Source organism: Bombina bombina, chromosome 2 (assembly GCF_027579735.1).
Source record: "Bombina bombina isolate aBomBom1 chromosome 2, aBomBom1.pri, whole genome shotgun sequence".
NCBI classification, from domain to species: domain Eukaryota; kingdom Metazoa; phylum Chordata; class Amphibia; order Anura; family Bombinatoridae; genus Bombina; species Bombina bombina.
Window position 1 is genome coordinate 930,339,619 of NC_069500.1, and position 19,547 is coordinate 930,359,165.

The window sequence follows — 19,547 nt, forward strand, 5'->3', positions numbered from 1 at the left end:
TCCCATCTTGTGGAACTCTCTGCCTCACCCCACAAGACTCTCCCCTAGTTTTGAAAGCTTCAAGCGCTCCCTAAAGACTCTACTGTTCAGTGATTCATACAACCTATGCTATCCTTACTTTATACCAGTTCCACTCCTCCATTGCTATCCCCTGAACCCCCTTAGCATGTAAGCCTAAGAGTCCAGCTGTTTGTAGATCACCTTCTTAAGAGCTGACTACAACAGTGCAACTTTTGGCAGGGCCCTCTAACCCAGTTGATACCTCTGATTGTTTTGTTGTACTCCCCCTTTGTTTATAACGCTGCAGAATCTGTTGGCGCTCTACAAATAACCGATAAGAATAATAATTCCCTTGAAATAATTTGCTGAAGGGAGCAGCAATGGGCTGTGAGCTAGCTGAACACCTCTAGTCATCCAATCACAAGAGACTGTGTGCAGGCATCAATCAGCAGCTAGCTCCCACTCGTTTAGGATATTACATTTTATTTTCAAGAATGGATTCCCAAGAGAACAAAGTACATTTGAAAATAGAAGTGAATTTAAGTGTATTAAAATTACATGCTCTGGGGGGGCGGAGCTTGCCGCAAAATGGAGAGGACATGCTTTTGCTAAGCTCCGGTGATCACAGCCTAATAATCCTACTAAATAGATATCTAAAAAGCCAATTTTGACTCTAATATCCCTGTACACCTCCTGATCACACTAGGGAGCTCAGAGGCTTGACATTTATCACTGGATCCAGCTGATTACTTAGCCTACGCTCCAGACGACCTGCTGGCCCACAATGGTGCATTCCGGATCAGGCTAGTCACACAAGAGGCCCTCCTTCAACCTGGTCAGCACCTCTATATTAACTAGAGGCCCATACGTATAATAAGAGGGCCAGTTCTTACATCACCTCACGTATAAGGAATGGCACTAATTATTGAAGAGGAACTAGCTTCAGCCAATCTCCTTATCGATTTGGAACGGAGAATGAGTAATAACTTTGGCAATCTCTTGAGACTGGTCCGAGGGGAAGATGTTCAGGATTCCTATATGAACACCGGAAGGCCTGACTCTAATACACTGGACAATACGCAGACAGCAATAAAGTTACCTAAGATGGTGCATCCGCCAATGGCAGCACGGTTTTGCCGACACACAAGCAGCTCTGGAGAAAGATAGCTGCATTATCCCGGGAGGCACTCTGTCCCTGGCGGCTCTGTGGGGGGATGTGGCCGCCCTTCAGAGATCCAATGCAATCTCACACCAGAGGAACAAAAGGATCTACAGTTCAACTAACCATGAAAACCCCTAGACGCAGATATACATTTGGGACTGGCGTCTTCTCATTATCCTTAGGAGTCCTGTAACTAACTACACAGCGGATCTCGCAAACAGTCACTTGATCCAATTTGTGTCCTGGACTGAGCTTGTACAGAAATTGACTTCTCACTATAAACTTGGGATCGGTTAAAGACAGCAGCTGCTTTGTTCTCATATAGTTCGGATAATAGATGTGGATATATTCCTGGTCAGACCTCTGTAGTTGAATGAATAATGGTATTGACATATTAGTGCTAATTCTATCAAGAGCATGGAGCAAGGGATTTCATTGCATGACGATAATCGATTTGAGGTTTAATTTAATCCTATTGTATGACATTGTTGCCATACAGGCAGTAGAAATTAACATATCTCCATAATTATATTGTGCGGTTATATATTAGTTACCCCTCACTGCCTATTATGTCTAGCACACATTATGAGCCATTTATTTATCTTCATCTTAAGTAAAGCTTTTTTTTTAATCTAGGTTTGCAGTAAGATATTAGATAATATTGCCGTCCCCCCCCCCCCCCCTTATGTGACACCACCCTCTATTCAGCTTCAATGGCTCTAATGATATAAGGCTGATAAACTGGGGCATCACTATGGACATTTAGCTTTGTATCCATATATGTCTATCTCAAATTGCACTCACTGGACAGAGGTCTCGCGCATCCTCTATATTAATTTCCCTCCTTATGTTTTATATTCCCTTTCTTAAAGCCCAAGAGAGACCATCCTAGATGCTAACCCCCGTCCCTGGGCGTACTATATTGTCATGTACACAAGAGTTGCACTCTATAATTTTGGGGGAGGATTCAAATATTTCAATATGAGGCTCCAATTACACTTGTTAGTTAGTTTCATATATATTGTTTTCATAAATGTTGCCAACAAAACTGGAGGTTGTACCAGCCTCATATTGCTCATTTGAGGTTCACAATATGTTCAGCTTGGTCTTCCCTGCTAGCATCTGAATTGTTAACCTGCAGAACGCAAAACATTAGAGACCACGTCAGGGTTTTTTCCCTCTTTTGTTTGCCATGTACTGCTGGCAGCCATTTTACTCGCCTCTCTTGCTGACTCTGGTGCATACTGTGTGATGCTGCTCATTTTCCTGCACTTCCTTTTATGGCCAAGACTGGGTGTTCATCATCAGTGTGAGACAGGATGCAGTCTCAGAATTGTGATGTCATCACTATTTAAAGGGCCTTTGTTCAGTATGCTTTGCCCTTGCGTTGTCTCAGACCTGTTTGTGAGAGCGCCTGTGTATTACCTGGCTTGTGACTTCCCTCCTGGTTCCTGATCCCTGGCTTGTTCCTGACTCTGCTGTTCTCCTTGTTCCTGATTCCGGCTCGTCTGACTACTTCGCTTTGGCTCCTGACTCGGCTCGTTTGACTATTCGCTTTGGCTCCTGACTCGGCTCGTCTGACTACCAGCTCTGGTTTTGATTCCTGGCTTATTTGTTTTGTGGACTTTTTATTATTATTTGCTATTAATAAAGGGTGTGATTATTTTAGCACTTCTCGTCTCAGCCTGATTCCTGGGCACTTGACACCAATATACTTTACACCTCCTAATATTAGTACTCCTAGACACCTAGCTTTATTCCTAGAAGATGTTGCTAGCAATATGATGTTTAGTCAAACGGTCCTTTTGTGCACTGTGTAGGAATAGTGAAGAACTTACATTGGATACATGCTTAATGTGTGCTTAATGTATCTTAATATTTCATATTCATACTGGAAACCAGATGTGACCCCCTCTGGCTCAACAATAACTCCACCTCTAACACAGCTAGACCACTGAGCTTGATGTATGTTAGGCGTGTACTTATTATGTATTTTAATACCCCATATAGATCTGAAATCAGACATGTCTCCCACTGACTCAATAATGTCACTTTCACCCAGCTAGATCATTGAGCCTGTGTTTGGCAGCTCCAGTTGAGTTCACCATACTTGTAAGTATCTGCAGTGGTCCACCCCTTACCTAGAAACGGATTGTCTGTATGGCAGGGTTAATTACACTGTACTTTTATTCCGGACATTTGCGGCAGGGGGTTTGGTGTACAAATATATTATGGCAACCTCTTGGGGCTTCTGGCTCTTTACTACTACATAGGTAGGGATAACGGCCTAATATAAAAGCAAATATTAATGTGACATTAAACGATGAGAGTTGTCTTTCATCCAGGCTAGACACATTTAGGGAGCACTAGAGATTGCTTCTATTTTAGATATAGCATTTTCTACTACATTAGCAATGTGTTTGCTTCCCATGTTACTGTGATAGATTACCTTGCATGTTTGATATACTAGTAGACATTGATTTCCCACTATTTTCTATCTGATCCCTTATTTAAGGCAGATCGAATTTTCAATTTATCTAGGCATAAGAATTGTATCTTTATTATTACAAAGCATACCTCATCGAGAACTATACCTCCTCAATCATTACCGGATGTCCTCATTTCACTCCCCTCATTAATTTGTTTGGTTACTCCGGACGGCTCCTCCTCCCCCCTTCTTCGCTAATAATAGCGGCTTTGGGCCCGCTGTATTCTTTTCCCCCCTATATACTACGGCCCAAGAGTGGCCAACTCATAAGCTCCCTCCCCACGTACTACTTTCACTAGATTGCATGGGTTCAAGAGTGGCCCCTCTAGCATTTGTTTTGTGACAGAATATAAAAAAAGAAGTCCCATCTACCTTGGTCAAGACTTAGTCACACTGTAACTAAACTTGTCTGATCTCACTTCTTCATATTTACCCCATATAGTAGACTTCAATCTCACTTTACAGACAATCACAACACTAGATACAGCTCCACACGCTATGGGGTGATGGCCCCATCGCTCGCCTAGCTCAATCACTTTTGTTTATTAGACGGAGCCGCAGCCTTGCTGTTGTCTGTAATTTTTTGTGTTATAACAATGTATATCCTGTTGTGTTATTGTGGATGAATCTTGTTTGTATCATTTGTCTCATGACTTCAATAAAAAATTATATTAAAAAAAAAAAAAAGACATGCTCCGATTCATGTGTTTTTTTTGTTTGTTTTTTAACTTTCCTATCGTAAAAAATAGTAAGTTTAAAATAACCTCTAAGGTTATCACAAGGGTAAGAAGAAGGTATATACTTTCCTATCCTCTTTAACACATTTGCCATGCACCTGACTCGAAATGTGTGCTAACATTTTGGAACCTAGGTTTCTCTGAACATATCTGTAGAACAGTTGCTGCACAGGTACAAACACATTAGCACTGGAATGCAATGACAACTATTTCAATATGGTGACACCCATGACTAGAGGAAGGCAGGGAATAACCTCAATAAAAAAAAACGTATAAAATGTATTTAGTGTGAAATGTCCCTTTTTAAAACCTATAGAGAAAAGGCGTTACTTTAAAAAAAAAAAAAATTAAAAAAAATGCAGTCCTTGTATAATTCCACTTATTCCTTTTTTTTCCCCCCCTGTGTACAGATGGGAGCTGGTGGGGTTCTGTTGCCCATTGCAGAGCTGGTGCAGGAGTTGCAGTTTGTGCTTGTCTTTGTAGCCAGATTAGAGATATTGGCCAGGGATCCAGCAACGTTGTGGACTGCATGTAACCAATTGGAGCAAACTAAGCACGACAGCTGGTTCTTCAGTCAAGAGCATCAGTTTATCTATTGGGGGCCCTGTTAATTACACCAGTGCAAATGTGATAATATTCTCTGGTTACATTTGTTGTAGTTTAATAATTAACTCCATGTTTCAGAACAGTGTTTAATTGGCCGTGTTTGCACTTAGCTCCACTGTGGCGTTTGTCGTAGTGTGGATGTGAATCGTAATAATTTTTAAGCAATACTTGGTCCCTGCTTGTGATGCAGATTTTGTTTAATATTCATAGGGAAAATAAACTCTAATTTATTTGTTGAAGTGCCAAATGTTTTTAGCATAATATACACTTTTGTGGAGAAATATATTTTTGTGTCCTTCTGTACATATGATGTATCGTTTTGAAGATTTATATAATAAAATATTTATTAAAAATGGTTTTATTAGCTGTTGTATGCTTCCTATGAATAAACTGAAAATAAATGTCACAATTTATTTTTGTTTAATCTTTAAAAAGAAAAGTATTATTAACTGTCTGTTTATTAAAGCGTTTTATGTTATTTGCTTAACAGAAAAAAAAAAAACACACAATCCAAAAAAACATAACTTGGCAAGTTTAAAAAAACAAAAAAAAACTTTTCCTACTGTTAAAAACTGATCTCTGTTCCATGAGGGCATACTGAGATACACTCAGGGGTGTGTCCATCTTGACCAATATATGGGAGCACTGTTTACTGTAATGAGTTGGTGTTCTATGCATAGTGCTGAAGACATGCACGCTCCTGTACATACCTCCTGTATGCTTTCATGGAAAGGCACTAAGTTTCAACAAAAGATACTTCTAAACTTTGATAATAGAAAAACAAAAAAGATTCAGTGTATAGAGGAAAGTGAATACAGAAGCAAGGGTTGCCAACTTATGGCACTAGTGGTTAAAGGATATAATATCAATAGACCCCCCATATAGAAGTCTACCAACCGCCTCCAAATTTGTGTATAGAAAAGCATCCTAGCACCCACTATGAGAAACAAGACATATAGAATAGAGAGAGGAATCTTGGGAGAACCCCTGCAAGGCTTCTTTCCTTGCAAAATGTATAAAGCATGCAACAAAGACTAAACCATTCACATCTAACCAACGTGGCAAAGAATACAAAATAAAAAATACAATACGGTGCATGGATAAAAATATCATTTATTGGAGTGTAAAAAATGTGGCAAGCAATATACTGGAGAGACAGAACTATAAGGGAAAGAATCAGGGAGCATTTACTCTACAGAACATTCAGAAGATGACAGGAATAAAGATCTCCCAGTCCCCCAAACATTTTAGGAATTGTAATAATAGCAACTTAATTTTTTTTTTTGTTTCATAGCAATTGTCAAAATATATCAAAACCTGCTCAAGAACAAAGCAAAGTGGATTTTTGAGCTTCAGACATTACAACCCAAAGGGCTAAATATTGATTTCAGCCTAAATTGCTTTCTCAAATAAAGCATCATTATGGTTTCACAAATAATATTGGTACATTTATATAGAATCTAGAGCACAGTCTGTACCATATTTACATTCACTAGCCTGAAAAATACAATAATTGTCACGCAACCTACACTGTGGCATACAAATAAATGCTGTGAACATAACTAGCATGAATTGGACAATTACAATAGTTGCATGATGAATGTGCACAAACCTTGTCTTTACTATATATGACCACATAAATTACTATTTTGTTTGAATAACAAATTGATGTTCCATATGATATATATATATATATATATATATATATATATATATATATATATATATATAGCGCTCTTTTGAAATATGTCTTGTATAATCATCACCTATCCACTATTACCTATGGGACACTTTTTTCCATACGCAACATATTGCAAATGAGTACAAATTAAAGCATACCGATTGTTATTTGGTAAACTCTGTCTATAAGGTTGATAACTGTTTATGAAAAACTATTTTTTTATTATTTATGATTCAGATGGAGTATACAATTTTAAAAGGTTTCCAATTTATTTCTATTCTAAAATTTGCTCTGTTCCCATGATATTCTTTGTTGAAGTGATACCTAGGTAGGCATCTAGATACATGGCAGGAAATAATTCTGCCATCCTAGTGCTCTTTGAAATTTAATAGCATTCTTGCAAAACTGCTGCCATCTAGTTCTCCAGAGACGTGCACGCTCCTGAGCTTTGTCCCTGCTTTTCAACAAAAAGAGACACATGCGTTTGTGCACTTTGTTAGCAGACGAACACTGAAAATGGCACCGCCAGCGACATTTGTCTCTTTTCGGAGACGGATTGCTTCTTGTGAAAGTGCAAGACACAAAGTTTTGTGCAAATCCAGATCTTTGTGTGTGGCGCATTCACAAGAAGAAATCTGTCTCTGAAAAGAGCTGAATGCTGCTGGCAATGGCCATTTTTGGCATTTGTTTTCTAACGAAGTACGCAAATGCACAAAAGACACCAAGAGAACGAAGACAATTTCATAACAGAAGTAAATTACAAAGTTGTGTAAAATCGCATGCTCTGTCTGAAATTGTGTTTTGTGTCCCTTTATTTTAAGGGAGTCAGAGGTTAAATGGTGAGCTTGTTATTACTAATTATTGAAGATCACCTGCCTAGCACTTTTTAGCAGTCACTCTTTTAGGTAATCTCAGTGCAGACTAAGCGTAAGATCCATTTATAATTATTTTATTCCTATAATACACTTTTAAATACATATACAGAGATTTCGTCTGTAATAAATGAAAGTCACCAATTTGGCAATTAATATATTGATGTGACCGCTCCTTCTGCAACATGATCCTCATATATGAAGGTTGACGCACTGAAATATTTTTCAAAGCTGACAGGCCTGGCATAGTCTGTACCTGGGATCGAGGATTGCAAAATAAATTACCTCATATTTTAAGTGCATTCTGCTATTTCTCCACTAGAGGGAATACTTGCTTGTCTAGTAGGTAAGCTGTAATGGAATAAAGACAACATCAGGAGAGAACAGACTGTACTTACATAAATAGTACTTTTCTGTTAGATATGAAACATTAAGTTAATTATTAATCCACATTTTAAACATTTTTCAAATTGACTTTGATAATCAAACTTGATTCATTCTCTTGGTACTAGGGATGTGCATGCGACGTTCATATCTTTTGGGAGCTGGATTTCTGAAGGTTATAGGTCCTGGTAGAGGGGTCAGTTAATGATACCTCAAACTCCACCTGTTGAATTGATGGCAACCTTATGTTTGGTTAGGTTAATCCACTGTGGAATACAGCTTTTTTTCTCTCTCCTGTGGAAGAAGGGAGACAACCAAGCTCTTCTTTTTATCCTTAGTAAAATTAGCTTAACAGTAGGGGGCTATCTTCTGTAAAATAAAAGACTTCCATACATCTCTCCTCAAACCAGTAGTGCCATACCCAAAGTAGCCTAACTCAGACTTTTCTTACCCAGGGACTCTTCCAGTAGGGAGGGGGGGGGGGTCTTCCAATAGCTGACTTCTACAATGAATAGCATTGTGAACAAGGTAGTTTACTCAGGCTACAAAATATAGTTTAACCTCTTCTGGCCCTCCACTAGATTTTTTGGTTTGTCCAATTCCTTCAGATCCTCTTTTCTGTCAAGTCATTGTAGAATGCCTCCTTCTTGCAGTAGCCATTCATTTTTCTTTAACACACAAAAAAACAAGGACAAGATATTGCATTTCACTTTCATTGTGGTCCTTATTATTGAGGGTGCTTTCCATCCAAAGCTTAATTTACAAGCTCTCAATATGTTTGTTAAAACTACCTTCATACCATTCTAAGGGCAATGAAACTAGATCCATAAGGCTAACTCTGATGTTGCAAATTAATACCTAGATATCCCTAATAATCCCACTAATACCTTTTTTTCACTTTGCCAAGAGCCACCAACAATTGACGTTTTTAGCCCTCCTTTTCAGTTTTGTCTCTTCCTCATGGGTCCTCTGTATGATTTTTTTTTTTTCTTTCTTCAAGCCATACTGTGACTCTGATCACTTACGCTTGTTCTTTGGCAAAACCTCCTGGCTTGCCTGCAACACTTCTGTACACAGGAAAATCTTGCTCAAGGCCTTGTCAAAACCACACATGATGGGGGGACAGCTTTCCATAATCAGATTTGTTTAGCTTAAATGTTTTTCAAAGCAACTTGAAAATCAGCAAATGAGATCACTGACAAAATAACAATATTTGTTTAGCAGATAATTTATAGGTAGTTCAGACCAGGTCATGTCTTTCCACCAATATATCTGATTCTGCACTTTTGCAAAGTACACCATGGTTTACACTTCAGAAATCTGACCCCTGGTACCTCAATGGTATCTGCTGATCTGTACCTGGTACCTTCATGACATCTGCATACTATTTCCAGGATACGTTTGCATCAGATGCAGCTATTAAATAATTACTTAAGGCCAGCACATAATCTAGATATATTGAACCTGGTATATCTGTTTAATGCTTAATCAGACACCTATATTTCATATACTACAGTGAATGGTGGATATGTACAAGAACTTTATTTTGTTACTTTCAAAGCTTCAGGTTTGACATGTTGGCTGTGTCTGGTGAACATTTGGCTTTTTAGACATTGGGGTCAAGATGTGAGAATTTACCTGATAAATTAATTTCTTTCATATTGGCAAGAGTCCATGAGCTAGTGACGTATGGGATATACAATCCTACCAGGAGGGGCAAAGTTTCCTAAACCTCAAAATGCCTATAAATACACCCCTCACCACACCCACAATTCAGTTTAACGAATAGCCAAGTAGTGGGTTGATAGAAAAAGGAGTAAAAAGCATCAAAAAAAAGGAACTGGAAATATAATTGTGCTATTTACAAAAAAGCATAACCACCATAAAAAGGGTGGGTCTCATGGACTCATGCCAATAGGAAAAAAACAATTTATCAGGTAAGTTCTTACATAAATTATGTTTTCTTTCATGTAATTGTCCATGAGCTAGTGACGTATGGGATATTAAAGGGACATTATACAGTCATTTTTTCTTTGCATAAATGTTTTGTAGATGATCTATTTATATAGCCCATGAAGTTTTTTTTAAAAAAAAATGTTTAGTTTTGCTTATTTTTAAATAACATTGCTCAGATTTTCAGACTCCTAACCAAGCCCCAAAGTTTTATGTGAGTACTGATGTATACCTTCTCCAGCTTGCTCCTGTTTTTGTAAAGGGTCTTTTCATATGCAAAAGAAGGGGGAGGGGGGGGGGAGAGTCTTATTTCCCACTTGCAGTGGGCTTTCCAGCTACCTTTTCAACAAAGCTAAACTGAAAGCGTCTAAGTAAGTTTTTAAACAGTTTTATACTGGATTTTTATATCAGTATCTGTGCATCTTATTCTTTATAGTAGTATCTATTACATGCAGTTATATGAAAATGAGTGTATACTGTCCCTTTAATACCAAAGATGTGGAACTCCACAGAATTACTAGAGAGGGAGGAATACAAATAAAAACAGCCATTTTCCGCTGAAAAAATTAAATCCACATCCAAAAAAATAAGTTTTTCTCATAATTGAAAAGAAAAACTTAAAACATAAGCAGAGGAATCAAACTGAAACAGCTGCCTGAAGAACCTTTCTACCAAAAACTGCTTCCGAAGAGGCAAATACATCAAAATGGTAGAATTTAGTAAATGTTTGCAAAGAAGACCAAGTTGCTGCTTTGCAAATCTGATCAACTGAAGCTTCATTCTTAACAGCCCACAAAGTGGAAACTGACCTAGTAGAATGAGCTGTGACTCTCTGAGGCGGGGCCTGACCCGACTGCAAATAAGCCTGATGAATCAAAAGCTTTAACTAGGATGCCAAAGAAATGTCAGAAGATTTCTGACCTTTCCTAGGACCAGAAAAGACAACAAATAGACTAGAAGTCTTCCTGAAATCTTTAGTAGCTTCAACATAATATTTCAAAGCTCTTACAACATCCAGAGAATGTAAGAATTTCCCCAAAGAATTCTTAGGATTAGGACACAAAGATGGAACAACGATTTCCCTAATAATGTTGTTAGAATTCACAACTTTAGGTAAATATTTAAATGAAGTCCGCAAAACTGCCTTATCCTGATGGAAAATCAGAAAAGGAGACTCACAAAAAGAGCAGATTATTCGGAAACTCTTCTAGCAGAAGAGATAGCAAAAAGGAATAACACTTTCCAAGAAAGTAGTTTAATATCCAAAGAATGCATAGGCTTAAAAGGAGGAGCTTGTAAAGCCTTCAAAACCAAATTAAGACTCCAAGGAGGAGAGATTGATTTAATGACAAGCTTGATACGGTCCAAAACCTGCACAAAAGATTGAATATCAGGAAGCTTAGCAATCTTTCTGTGAAATAAAACAGAAAGAGCAGAGATTTGTCCCTTCAAGGAACTTGCAGACAAACCTTTATCCAAACCACCCTGAAGGAACTGTAAAATTCTAGGAATTCTAAAAGAATGCCAGGAGAATTTATGAGAAGAACACCATGAAATATAAGTCTTCCAAACTCAATAATAAATATTCTTAGAAACAGATTTACGAGCCTGTAACATAGTATTAATCACTGAGTCAGAGAAACCTCTATGACTAAGCACTAAGCGTTCAATGTCTGGTCTTAAAAGAAGTGGCCAAGGTTGGCAACTGGACATCCAGACAAGATCCAAATACCAGAACCTGTGAGGCCATGCTGGTGCTACCAGAAACACAAATGATTGTTCCATGATGATCTTGGGATCACTCTTGGAAGAAGAACTAGAGGTGGGAAGATATAAGCAGGTTGGTAAAACCAAGGAACTGCTAACTCATACACCGACTCTGCCTTAGGATCCCTTGATCTGGACAAGTACCTGGTTTGTTTCTTGTTTAGATGAGAATCCATCAGATCTATTTCTGGAAGACCCCACATCTGAACAATCTGAAAAAACACATCTGGATGGAGAGACCACTCCCCCCGGATATAAAGTCTGACAGCTGAGATAATCTGCTTCCCAATTGTCTACACCTAGGATATGTACCACAGAAATTAGACAAGAGCTGGATTCCACCCAAGAAAGTATCCGAGATGCTTCTTTCATAGCTAGGGGACTAAGAGTCCCACCATGATGATTGACATATGCCACAGTTGTGATATTGTCTGTCTGAAAACAAATAAATGATTCTCTCTTCAACAGAGGCCAAACCTGAAGAGCCCTGAAAATAGCACGGAGTTCTAAAATATTGATTGGTAACCTTGCCTCTTGAGGTTTCCAAACCCCTTGTGCTGTCAGAGATCCCCAGACAGCTCCCCAACCTGAAAGACTTGCATCTGTTGTGATTATAGTCCAGGTTGGACGAACAAAAGAGGCCCCTTGAACTATACAATGGTGGTCTAACCACCAAGTCAGAGAGTGTCGAACATTGGGATTTAAGGATATTAACTGTGATACCTTTGTATAATCACTGCACCATTGTTTCATCATCCAAAGCTGGAGAGGTCTTATATGAAAATGAGCAAAGGGGATCGCGTCCGATGCTGCAGTCATGAGACCTAAAACTTCCATGCACATAGCCACTGAAGGGAATGATTGAGACTGAAGGATTCGACAAGCTGAAACCAATTTTATTTGTCTCTTGTCTGTTAGAGACAGAGTCATGGACACTGAATCTATCTGGAAACCTAAAAAGGTGACCCTTGTCTGAGGAATCAAGGAACTTTTTAGTAAATTAATCCTCCAACCATGTCTTTGAAGAAACAACACTAGTTGATTCGTGTGAGATTTGGCAGAATGTAAAGACTGAGCTAGTACCAAGGTATCGTCCAAATAAGGAAACACCGCAATACCCTGTTCTCTGATTACAGAGGAGTAGGGCACCGAGAACCTTTGGAAAAATTCTTGGAGCTTTCGCTAGGCCAAATGGAAGAGCGACAAATTGGTAATGCTTGTCTAGAAAAGAGAATCTCAGAAACTGATAGTGATCTGGATTAATCGGAATATGAAATATGCATCTTGTATGTCTATTGTGGTTATATAATGACCTTGCTGAACAAAAGGCAGAATAGTCCTTATAGTCACCATTTTGAAAGTTGGCACTCTTACAAAACGATTCAAAATTTTCAGATCCAGAACTGGCCTGAATGAATTTTCTTTCTTTGGGACAATGAATAGATTTGAATAAAACTCCAGACCCTGTTCCTGAAACGGAACTGGTATGATTACCCCTGAAAGCTCTAGATCTGAAACACACTTCAGAAAAGCCTGAGCCTTCACTGGATTTGCTGGAATGCGTGAGAGAAAAAAATCTTCTCACAGGAGGTCTTACTCTGAATCCTATTTGATACTCTGAATCCATTGATTTTGGACAGAATCTGCCCAAATGTTTTGGAAACCTTTTAATCTGCCCCCCACCAGCTGAGCTCGAATGAGGGCCGCACCATCATGCAGACTTGGGGGCTGGCTTAGGTTTCTTAAAAGGCTTGGATTTATTCCAACTTGAATAAGGTTTCCAATTGGAACCAGATTCTTTGGGAGAAGGATTTGGTTTCTGTTCCTTATTTAGTCGAAAAGAACGAAAACGATTAGAAGTTTTAGATTTCACCTTAGATCTTTTATCCTGAGGTAAAAAAAAACTCCCTTCACCCCCAGTGACAGTTGAAATAATTGAATCCAACTGAGAACCAAATAAATTGTTACCTTGGAAAGAAAGAGATAGTAATCTAGACTTAGATACCATGTCAGCATTCCAATACTTGAGCCACAAAGCTCTTCTAGCTAAAAACATAGATTTAACATAAATTTTGATGATATCAAAAATAGCATCACAGATAAAATGATTAGCATGTTGAAGCAAGTGAACAATGCTAGACAAATCAGGATCTGTTTCCTGTTGCGCTGAGCTTTCCAACCAGAAAGTTGATGCAGCTGCAACATCAGCCATAGAAATGGCAGGCCTCAGAAGATAGCCAGAATATAAATACGCTTTCCTTAGATAAGATTCAAGTTTCCTATCTAAAGGATCCTTAAAGGACCAGTCAATACAGTAGATTTGCATAATCAACAAATGCAAAATAACAAGACAATGCAATAGCACTTAGTCTGAACTTCAAATGAGTAGATTTTTTTCCTGACAATTTTAAGTTATGTCTTTTTCCACTCCCCCTGTACCATGTGACAGCCATCAGCCAATCACAAATGCATACACGTACCATGTGACAGCCATCAACCATTCACAAATGCATACACACTTATTCTTGCACATGCTCAGTAGGAGCTGGAGACTCAAAACGTTTAACTATAAAAAGACTGTGCACATTTTGTTAATGCAATTAAATTGGAAAGTTGTTTAACATAGCATGCTCTATCTGAATAATGAAAGTTTAATTTTGATTGAGTGTCCCTTTAAAGGAAGTACTATCTTCCATAGGGATAGTAGTATGTTTGGCAAGAGTATAAATAGCCCCATCAACTTTGGGGATTTTTTCCCAAAACTCCAATCTGACTGCTGGCAAAGGATACAACTTTTTAAACCTAGAAGAAGGAATAAAAGAAGAACCAGGCCTATTCCATTCCTTTGAAATCTCTGGAGTAACCACAGGAGGTTTATAAACAGAATTTAAACGTTTACTAGTTTTAATATCAAGAGGACTAGTTTCCTCAATATCCAAAGTAATCAACACCTCTTTTAACAAGGAACGAATATACTCCATCTTAAAGAGATAAGTAGATTTGTCAGTGCCAATATCTGAGGTAGGATCTTCTGAATCATATAGATCCTCATCAGAGGAGGATAATTCAGTATATTGTCGGTCATTTGAAATTTCATCAACTTTAAGTTTTAAAAGACCTTTTACGTTTATTAGAAGGTGGAATAGCAGACAAAGCCTTCTGAATCGCATCAGCAATAAAATATTTTATATTCATAGCGATATCATGTAGATTAGATGTTGATGGAACAACAGGCATTGTACTAGTACTGATGGATACATTCTCTGCATGTAAAAGCTTATCATGACAACTGTTACATACTACAGCTGGAGATATAATCTCTGCTAACTTACAATAGATACACTTATCTTTGGTAGAACTGTTATCAGGCAGCAGGGATTCAACAGTGGTTTCTGAGACAGTATCAGATTGAGACATCTTGCAAATGTAAGAGAAAAAACAACATATAAAGCAAAATTATCAATTTCCTTATATGGCAGTTTCAGGAATGGGAAAAAAATGCAAACAGCATAGCCCTCTGAGCATAGAAAAAGGCAAGAGGCATATCGGAAGTGGGGTTTAAATAATTAAATTATTTGGCGCCAAGTATGACGCGCAAACGCAAAAAAGATTTTTTTTGTCGCTAACAACATCCGGAATGATGCAACTCACGTCATGGCAGACGAACCTTGTGCAAGGAGACCTGGCGTCAACTAAGACGCCGGAAATGACGAATTTGCGTCACCGAACCTACCTTCGCGCCAAAAAAATTCTCGGGACAAGTATGACGCAATAAATATCAGCATTTTGCGGCCTTGCAAGCCTAATTTTGTCTGTGAAAATTAATGAAAAACAGTCAATTTTGAAGAAAGACTATACCCCAGGTAAGAAAAAATAACTTCCTAAATATGTTTTCCCAATTTTGAAACTGAAAGTCTGCAAAAGGAAATATACATAAACTTGACTCATGGCAAATATAAGTACAATACATATATTTAGAACTTTACATTAATACATAAAGTGCCAAACCATAGCTGAGAGTGTCTTAAGTAATGAAAACATACTTACCGAAAGACACCCATCCACATATAGCAGATAGCCAAACCAGTACTGAAACAGTAGAGGTAATGGAATATGAGAGAATATCTTCGATCTGAAAAGGGAGGTAGGAGATGAATCTCTACGACCGATAATAGAGAACCTATGAAAAGATTTCCCGCGAGGAAAACCATAGAATTCAATAGGTGATACTCCCTTCACATCCCTCTGACATTCACTGTACTCTGAGTGGAATCGGGCTTCAAAATGCTGAGAAGCGCATATCACAAAAGAAAATCAAGCACAAACTTACTTCACCACCTCCATAGGGAGGCAAAGTTTGTAAAAACTAAATTGTGGGTGTGGTGAGGGGTGTATTTATAGGCATTTTGAGGTTTGGGAAACTTTGCCCCTCCTGGTAGGATTGTATATCCCATACGTCACTAGCTCATGGTCTCTTGCCAATTACATGAAATAAAACAGATTATATGCAACTTTGTGTTATTTTTAACTACAGGACTATTGAGATGTCCATCATTATACATTCTTATTCAGTTTTTCTAACTACAATTATCTATGCTGATTGACATTCTGTAGTATAAACCATATCAGTCTAAACATTTTATCATATTTTTCATAAGGATAAAGCTACCAGAATGGTTCCAGAATTCTCTATCTAAGATTGAAATTTTCAGAATTCACAAGATACTGTTTTACAGACTTTTTGCCTATGATAAAGTAGAAGGTAAAATCTTATACAGTCCAATAAACAGAGGTAGCGGCTCCAAGCTGTTCCCAAACACCAAATACCAGAAGTGCAGCCGATAACGTTAACCTCCTCCAAGCTTGGAGTGCAGTTGCAGATCAAGCCACTAACAAATTCCTCTGGCACAAAGTAACAAGGCATTACAAGGTGTGCTAAAGTAAAAAAAAAACACTTAATTGAAAAATATTAAAAATTGACATACAAGTAGAGGTCTGTCATAAACTATTCCCTCTTAGTTACACCTTTTTATAGGGGTAAATGAGATTAACCCTCGCGTATCAATTAAAAACACAATAAAATCAAATATGCAATAACAGACTAGACATTATTTTACATCAAGGTAAACTACCAACCAGTATATTACATTTTATACGCTAGTAACACAGTATATTATGTACAAGATATACCCTTATATGTGAATATATGCATGTATTAATAGATACCTATCTGTCTTGATATATGCACATACCTATTAATTGATTAGAGAAACTACTACTCTTTGGCTTAAGGGAAAAGTAGAGATAAAAGGATATATATATATATATATATATATACTGTATATACTGTATATATATATATATATATATATATGTATATATACACACACACACATACACACACACTCACCGGCCACTTTATTAGGTACACCTGTTCAATTGCTTGGTAACACAAATTGCAGCAACCACATGGCAGCAACTCAATGCATTTAAGCATCTAGACGTGGTGAAGATGACTTTCTGAAGTTCAAACCGAGCATCAGAATGGGGAAGAAAGGAGATTTAAATGACATGGGTGTTGGTGCCAGACGGGCTGGTCTGAGTATTTAAAAAACTGCTGATTTGCTGGGATTTTCATGCACAACCATCTCTAGGGTTTACAGAGAATGGTCCGAAAAAGAGAAAATATCCAGTGAGCGACAGCTGTGTGGATGAAAATGCCTTGTTTATGTTAGAGGAGAATGGCAGACTGGGTTGAGATGATAGAAAGGCAACAGTAACTCAAATAACAACTCGTAATAACCAAGGTATGCAGAATACCATCGCTGAATGCACAACACGTCAAACCTTGAAGTAGATGGGCTACAGCAGCAGAAGACCACGCCGGGTGCCACTCCTGTCCGCTAAGAACAGGAAACATAGGCTACAATTCGCACAGGCTCACCAAAATTAGATAATAGAAGATTGGAAAAACGTTGCCTGGTCTGATGAGTTTTGATTTCAGCTGCGACATTCAGATGGTAGGGTAAGAATTTGGTGTATACAACATGAAAGCATGGATCCATCCTGCCTTGTATCAACGGTTCAGGCTAGTGGTGGTGTAATGGTGTGGGGGAAATTTTCTTGGCACACTTTGGGCCTGTTAGTACCAATTGAGCATTGTTTAAATGCCACGTCGTACTGGAGTATTGTTGCTAACCATGTCCATCCCTTTATGACTACAGTGTACACCATGTCACAAAACTCAAATCATCTCAAATTGGTTTCTTGAACATGACAATGAGTTCACTGTACTCCAATGGCCTCCACAGTCACCAGATCTCAATCCAATAGAGCACGTTTGGGATGTGGTGGAACGGGAGATTCACATCATGGATGTGCAGCCAACAAATCTACAGCAACTGCGTGATGCTATAATTTCAATATGGACCAAAATGTCGGAGGAATGTTTCAAACACCTTGTTTAATCTATGCCACAAATAATTAATGCAGTTCTGAAGGCAAAAGGGGGTCCAACCCAGTACTAGCAAGGTGTACCTAATAAAGTGGCTGGTGTACCTAATAAAGTGGCTGGTGAGTGTATGTATATATGTGTATATATATATATATATATATATATATATTTCTTTCATGTAATTACCAAGAGTCCATGAGCTAGTGACGTATGGGATATACATTCCTACCAAGAGGGGCAAAGTTTCCCAAACCTCAAAATGCCTATAAATACATCCCTCGCCACACCCACAATTCAGTTTTACAAACTTTGCCTCCCGTGGAGGTGATGAAGTAAGTTTGTGCTAGATTCTACGTTGATATGCGCTTCGCAGCAGGCTGGAGCCCGGTTGCAGTGAATGTCAGAGGGATGTGAAGAGAGTATTGCCTATTTGAATTCAATGGTCTCCTTCTACGGGATCTATTTCATAGGTTCTCTGTTATCGGTCATAGAGATTCATCTCTTACCTCCCTTTTCAGATCGACGATATACTCTTATATACCATGACCTCTACTGATTCTCGTTTCAGTACTGGTTTGGCTATCTACTATATGTAGATGAGTGTCCTGGGGTAAGTAAGTCTTATTTTTTGTGACACTCTAAGCTATGGTTGGGCACTTTATATATAAAGTTCTAAATATATGTCTTTAAACTTATATTTGCCTTGATTCAGGATGATCAATATTCCTTATTTCAGACAAGTCAGTTTCATTATTTGGGTTAATGCATATGAATAATCAATTTTTTTCTTACCTTAAAAATTGTTTTCAAATTGACTTTTTTTTTCCCTGTGGGCTGTTAGGCTCGCAGGGGCTGAAAATGCTTCAATTTATTGCGTCATTTTTGGCGCAAAATTTTTTTTTGTCATTTCCGGCGTCATACTTGATGCCGGAAGTTGTTCGTGATTACGTCAATTTTTTTGACGTTTTGCACAAAAAATGTCGGCGTTACCGGATGTGGCGTCATTCTTGGCGCCAAAAAAATTTAGGGCGCCAATAATGTGGGCGTCTTTTTTGGCGCTAAAAAATGTGGGCGTCATTCTTGTCTCCACCTTTTTTTCACATTATTTCAGTCTCATTTTTCATTGCTTCTGGTTGCTAGAGGCTTGTTCATTGGCATTCTTTCCCATTCCTGAAACTGTCATTTAAGGAATTTGATAATTTTGCTTTATATGTTGTTTTTTCTATTACATATTGCAAGATGTCTCAGATTGACCCTGGATCAGAATCTACTTCTGGAAAGACGCTGCCTGATGCTGGTTCTACCAAAGTTAAGTGCATTTGTTGTAAACTTGTGGTAACTGTTCCTCCGGCTGTAGTTTGTGATGAATGTCATGATAAGCTTGCTAATGCAGATAGTATTTCCATTAGTAATATACCATTACCTGTTGCTGTTCCCTCAACA

The 19,547-nt window shown here is 38.1% G+C and overlaps 1 protein-coding gene across 3 annotated transcripts in view; it reads left to right on the forward strand.

Annotated features, from left to right (window-relative positions):
- The window catches only part of KLHL8 (kelch like family member 8), a 204,553-nt gene that overhangs the window by 149,361 nt on the left and 35,645 nt on the right, over positions 1–19,547 (forward strand). Inside the window, exon 10 of one of the 3 annotated variants that reach the window (XM_053703374.1) lies at positions 4,798–5,349. The exons of the other annotated variants lie outside the window; for them this stretch is intronic. Within the exon in view, the coding sequence (XP_053559349.1) occupies positions 4,798–4,870 (73 nt within the window). The 3' untranslated portion in view covers positions 4,871–5,349. Of the gene's footprint in view, positions 1–4,797; positions 5,350–19,547 lie in introns of those variants that run through there. 3 annotated transcript variants of the gene reach the window in all.